The sequence below is a fragment of the Arachis stenosperma genome, chromosome 3, assembly GCF_014773155.1.
Source record: "Arachis stenosperma cultivar V10309 chromosome 3, arast.V10309.gnm1.PFL2, whole genome shotgun sequence".
Classification (NCBI taxonomy): Eukaryota; Viridiplantae; Streptophyta; class Magnoliopsida; order Fabales; family Fabaceae; genus Arachis; species Arachis stenosperma.
Window position 1 is genome coordinate 152,796,740 of NC_080379.1, and position 6,585 is coordinate 152,803,324.

Genomic DNA, 6,585 nt, shown 5'->3' on the forward strand with positions numbered 1-6,585 from the left:
CTTGATTTATTTGCTAATGGATCCTATTGATGCTGACTTATTTTATCATCATCTTCTTCCAACTCTTTTGTTTTAAATTTATTGATTTAGTTTGAAATTTTTGTCCAAATTTACTGATGGCTCTGTTTTGTAATTACTAGTTGCTGATAGCTCTTAATTTTTTTGTTCAAATTTACTGATGGCTTCATTTTGTAATTGTTGGTTTTTCTGGGTGAATGTTTAGTGTTTTGGAATGTTTTATAATGTGCTAATGTTTGTAATTGCTGGCTTTGTTTGTAATTGCTGGGTGAAGGTTTAGTGTTTTGTGATTATTGGTTAATATTTTGGTTTGTTGATGATTATTGGTTACTGATTTGAGGTTTGTGGAAAGTTGAGTTTATGTTACTCTATTTCCGGGATTTGAGGTTGAATTTGTGATTTGTGATTTCTTAGGTCTTTTGTAATGCTGTTGATTTGAGTTTGGAGTTTGTGATTACTAATTTACTGATTTGAGGTTAATGGAAAGTTGAGTCTGTGTTACTCTGTTTCAGGAGTTTGAGGTTGAATTTATGATTTGTGATTTCTTGGGTCTTTTGTAATGCTGCTGATTTGAGTTTGGAATTTGTGATTACTGATTAGTGACTTGTTAAGCTACTATTTTGTTATGGACTTATGGCACTGAGTGTTTTGAATTTTGAATTTGTGATAAGTGATTTTGTTATGCTACTGGTTTGAATTAATTTAGGGGTGATTATTTGTTATGCTGCTGGTTTGAATTAATTTAGGGATAATTTATGATGTTAGCACTTAGCACTAGTACTATATATTATGTATATATCAAGATCATGGGACATTAATGGGAATTATTTTGCCTATTTTAGATGCGAACCCATGTTAATAAAAGAAAGTTAACTTAATAAGTGCAAAAAAAAGTACATTAATATAGGAGCTTAAAGTTAAGCATTATTTGGTTTCCCTTTCTGAACTTGATTATTTTCTTTTTTTCCCTTTTTTGTGGGTTTGCTAATTTTTTATAGTACATTGCTGTGATTCAAAATATAAGAGCTTAAAATTGGGCATTATTTAGTTTGATCTGATGAGAATATGAGATCATCATTATATTAATGGAGTAGAACCTAACCTTGCTAAAAGTGAAGGTATCATTCTCTGTTTTCTCTCTTTTTTTCACTTTAATCATTTCAAAGGTTAGGGTATGTACAACAAAGAAGAGAAGAAAAATTAAAGTCTTCATGTAGTTTATTTTTTCATTTTTCTGTTGGGATAATCTAATTACAATCATGCAATTGGGTTCTAAGTTCTTGTATCTTGATGGAGATAACTATGGAGATAAAAATCATGCAATTGGGTTCTAAGTACTATCAAAATTAGTAGTTAAATTAATAGTGGCTGATTGCTGTTGATGTTAACTTTATTGTTGATTTATTGGCCTTAAGCAAATCTACAATAGAATCTAGTTTATTAGCAGAAGGTTGCTAGTTCTTATTATACTTAGTATGTCCTTTTTATGTGGCTCAAAACCTTAGCAAATGCTTCTTGTTATTTAGTGGTTGAAATTTTCATGTTGGTTGACTTATTAAACTTGTGCTCCATATTCATTACTCAACTGTACTGCATGCATCATAAAAAAACATTTTTGTTCTATTCTAATGTGTTTATTTCTTTTGCTAGCAGGAGGACATGATGTGAAGAAAATATGTTATATACAAATATAAGATGGGATGGGTCTTATAATGATTTTGGTTATCTAAATATATTATTTTGATGTGTTCTTTACTTTTTGATAAGAGACTTTATCCGATATTACATGTAATGGATAAATTATGCCTATTTTGATTAGTGTTGTAATGGATATCTGGTTTTTATTGACACTTTTATGATTTACATTTATTGAATCTCTCATTCTTAGATTTATTTTGTGATTATCATCATTTTGGGATGTGATTATGCTTTAAAAAAAATCTCACAAAATAAAACAGGCTATACTGTGACCATAGATAAGCTATGGCCACGGTGAAAACCGTGACCATAGATAAGGCTATGGTCACAGTTTTAAGGTGGGGTGACCATAGAGTCTATGGTCACGGCAAAAAACCATGACCATAGATAAGGTTATGGTCACGGTTTAAGGAGGGGTGACCATAGGGGCTATGGTAGCTAAGGCTATGGTCACGGTTTTATGTGGAGTGACCATAGAGGCTTTGGTCACAGCCAAAACTGTGACCATAGATAAGATTATGGTCATGGTTTAAGGAGGGGTGACCATAGGGGCTATGGTGATAGAGGAAAATCGTCGGTAAAGATTTCCACAAAAATAATCGCGTTGCAAGTACAGTTCTAAACTGACAATTAAACCTCAATAAAATTTAATTTGTTTGTCACTTAAGTAAACCCAATAAAATTAACCGAAGTATTAAACCTCAGGTCGTCTCTCAAGGAATTGCATGGAAGTGTTTTTACTATTGGTTATGAAAAAGTATCTTTTTGGATTTTTAAAATAAGGAACAAGGGAATAAAATGGCAAGAAATTAAATTAATAACTAAGACAACTCTTAACTAGGATTGAGAATTAGAAGTCATGTCCTCGTTATCGTCATCAATTGTGATGGTAATTGTATTTTGCTTTCACTTAGTTAACCTCTACAATGAAGGTAAGTCAAGTGAGCAAAATCAACTTAGGTTCACAAGTCCTAATCAAAGACTAGATTTAGTGAAGCCTAAGCCAATCAGCTATTTTCAATCATCCTTCAACAAGAGAATTTGATAACTCTATGGGTGTATGTGGTTGGTGGAATTATAGAACATTCCCAGGAATTTTAAGATGGGAATGTGAAATTCCTATGTGTTGTTCAAAGTTAAAAAAGAAACATTCCAAAGTAACTTTTATTCCTTGGAATTGAATTACCACTAATTCAAGTCCCATCTCACCCCTGGTTATCTTTCATTCCAATGGGAATGGAATGTAAATAATGAAACAAAAAGACTAAATTACACCTATTATTTAATACTAGGTTTCACCTTCTTCTTCATTTCTCTCTGAAGAACAAAACCCTAGCAGAGCGGTTTCTTCCCCAAATCAGTGAGTTTCACCAACGCCACCGCCACCGGAGCCGGCACCGGCGCCGCCGTTACTCTAAACAGAAGATTCGTCTCCTTTTCTTCTCTGATTCATGTTCACACTACTTTTCTCTGTGAATTTTCTTCGAATCTCATATTAAAGTTTAATTTTTTTCCCAAATCAGTGGAGGCTTCACCAACGCCACCGCCATCGGAGCTACGCCGGCGCCACTGTTACCCTAAACGGAAGACTGGTTTTCTTCTCTTCTTCGAGTTCATGTTCGCATTGCTTCTCTCTGCGAATTCTTTTTGAATCTCTCATTAAGGTTTGGGTTCTTTTTATGCTTTCTATGTCATATTACCCTAATTTCCTGAAATAGACTGCTAATTTGATTAGTTATTTTTTATTTTGCTTGATTTTTTATACGCTCTCTGTGATTATGTTGCATGCGAACAACATGTTTGATGATTTGCCTCAATAAAGAGTTTAAGCTTGTGACATATTTTTACATGCTTGATTTGGCTTGAATCTTACATGCTTAATCTTGTCTTAATTTGGCTTTCCGTGCTGTGTACTTCATGAGCCATGCTATAACGCACTACTAAGCTTTCAATACTATTGCTCTTCTTCTTTTTCCTGTTGTCTTCATGAATTTTACATATTAGTAACAATATAAAGTTGTTTTGGTGGCAATCTAATTTTCAGCTATTGGATCTGTGGGATCTAGTTTTCCAGTTTTAAAATGTATTTTGGTGTGCATGTTTTGGTATACTTGTATGTTCTGGTGTTTTTTGTTACAGTTTCAAATGATAGTGCAAGTTTGTTTAATTATTCGATCTGTATGTTTACAGATTTTGGCATATAACAAGAAGCACTTTAAGTTTTCCTTCGATGCGTCTTTAATTTATTTCTTCTGTTTTACTTGTTTGTTGATATATTTTAGACTGTTTGAAAATTAAATTAGTCAACTTACTTAGTGGAACAAGAATTTGTTGTAATTGTATTTGTTGAGAACTAATATTTCCATACTGTTATTACTAAATTTGATATGTGATCACCGGTTCTTTTCTTTCTTATTAACAGCAACTCGGGAGTGGAATGACTCTTGTATGATTCCTATGTGCAGTTAATGATTTGATAAATGTGATTTGAATAAAGTCTTGAATTTGATTAAAATTTAGAATAATTCAGAGTTGCTTTCAAATTTTAATTTCACTATTATGAATCTGATCTTTTTTATTGAAATTAATTTCTATTGTACTGCATCATCATCCACTCACATCTAACTATTTGATTGAAAACCAAAAAAAAAAATCCCAGCTCTTTCACTCTTCTTCATGTTGTTGTCTTTCTGTTGTGTTAGTTCATAGGTCTCTCTGATTAACTTACTTTTACTTAGCGAATTTCTAGTCTCTCTTTTTAAAAATAATTTAGGGTCTGAAAGTTTTTTTCCTTTAAATAAAATAAAATTTGTAAATTTGTTAAAAGTTACTAGCTTAAGTTGAAACAGAGCAATGAAAGGGATATGTTGATATGCATTTGGATGGGTGTGTAAGAATGATCTAATTCATAGTAATAGTAATAGTATCATGAGTACTTGAAAATTTTGATGTCACATTTTATTTTATTTTTTGCTGAATTATAGTCCGCACATTATTGGGTTTGATTTCAACGTTTTATTATGATTCCTATGTCCAGTTAATGATCAATTTCAATGCATTAATCTTTTAGTTGATTGACTTTGGAGAAAATGTAAGGTGATTCTCTTATAGTTATACTCTTCATGGAGTGAAGTCTTGAAAGGGTACCAGAGTAAATAGATTAACCGACAAGTTTGTTGTACAAATAACAAAATTAGGTACATTCCATTTTGTATTAACTGTATGACCATGTCTTGTCATTATATAGAATAAATAAATAGTAAAGTCTTTTGGCTAAATGTTTTTTTTTATAAAATGGTTCCCAAACAGAAGATGAGAGTTATTGCATGTTTGATTTTACATTTCGAATTAATGAATGACCTTATGGTTAAGTTGTTGATGATTTATTATGTTTTGATTATATTGGACTTGAGAAAAAAAAGAAAATGGAATGACAGTTACAGTAGGCAAGTAATAAGGGATGTTAGTGTCGATAAGATTATTTATTTTAGCAATCTAGCTTGTACAAAAAACACAAGAATGGATAGGTGTGCCTTTCATGCATTGTGTAACATACTTAAAGTGGTTGGAAAGTTAGAACCAAGTAGGAATATGGGTGTGGAAGAAATAGTTGCCATGTTTTTACATATTATAGCACATGACGTCAAAATTAGAGTAATAAAGAGACAATTTGTGAGATCTGAAGAAATAATTAGTAGGTGGTTTAATGATGTAATGCTATTTTGAGATGTCATAATCTCTTATTGAAGAAACCTCAACCATTTAGCCAGGATAGAATGGATGAACGATGGAAATAGTTTAAGGTAATTTATTTTTCTAATGTTATTAAACCTAATATGCTTGGTGTGCTTTAGGATTGAGTTAATTGATCTCTTTTTTGGATTTTAGAATTGCCTAAGAGCCTTAGATGGTACTCACATCAAAGTAAATGTCCTTGAGGCTGGTAAGCCTAGATATCAAAACAGAAAAGGTGACATAACAACCAATGTGCTTGGAGTGATTGCTCCCGATATACAATTTATCTACGTACTGGCGGGTTGGGAGGGTTCAGCTGTGGATTCTAGGGTATTGCGAGATGCACTATTTCGCAATGGGTTTAGTGTTCCCCAAGGTATTTTTATTGAGACTTTAGTATGTTATCAAAGTAACTATTTGATCTTTCATTAATTTTGTTCAATTTTATATGTCACACTAGGTCATCACTATTTATGTGATGCTGGATACATGAATTGTAAAGGATTTTTAGCACCTTATAGAGGACAAAAATATCATTTGAGTGAGTTTAATCCACATAATCAACCCAGTACAGCTCAAGAGTTTTTTAATATGAAACACTCACAAGCTAGGAGTGTCATTGAAAGGGTATTTGGAGTCTTGAAAGCAAGATGGGAAATTTTAAGGGAAAGATCATTTTATCCTATTAAGACTCAAGGAAGAATTATAACTGCTTGTTGCCTTTTACATAATCATATTAGAAGAGTGATGGTTGTGGATCCTATTGATGAGATAGAAGATCAAAATATACTTGGAGTAGATGGTGAGATGATCCACCATATTGAGACGAGTGATGCTTGGGGTAGATGGAGAAATCAACTTGCACAAGAAATGTGGAACCAATAGAGGAGAAGACATCACGCTCGATAATTGTAATAATTTTTCTATGTGTAAGGCTGTTTGTCGTAATATTAATTTTATTTTGTTGATGTATTTGTATTCTTGTATAAGAGTTGTGCATGTATGCTTATTAGTGCTAGTAATTTTTTACTGTTAAGACTTCTTTATAACTTTCATTTGGATAATAGTAATGCTTTTTTAGTAAATTTAATTGTGATAATGTTACTTTTAATTAAAGATATTTGTTATTGAGGG

General features: G+C 32.0%; 1 protein-coding gene across 1 annotated transcript; it reads left to right on the forward strand.

Moving 5' to 3' along the window:
- Window positions 1–5,307: 5,307 nt before the first annotated feature.
- Window positions 5,308–6,336, forward strand: LOC130966915 (protein ALP1-like). The gene is made up of 3 exons (XM_057891734.1): window positions 5,308–5,370; window positions 5,605–5,827; window positions 5,912–6,336. Exons 1-3 carry the CDS (start codon window positions 5,308–5,310, stop codon window positions 6,334–6,336), a joined length of 711 nt encoding a protein of 236 aa, XP_057747717.1.
- Window positions 6,337–6,585: the final 249 nt, after the last annotated feature.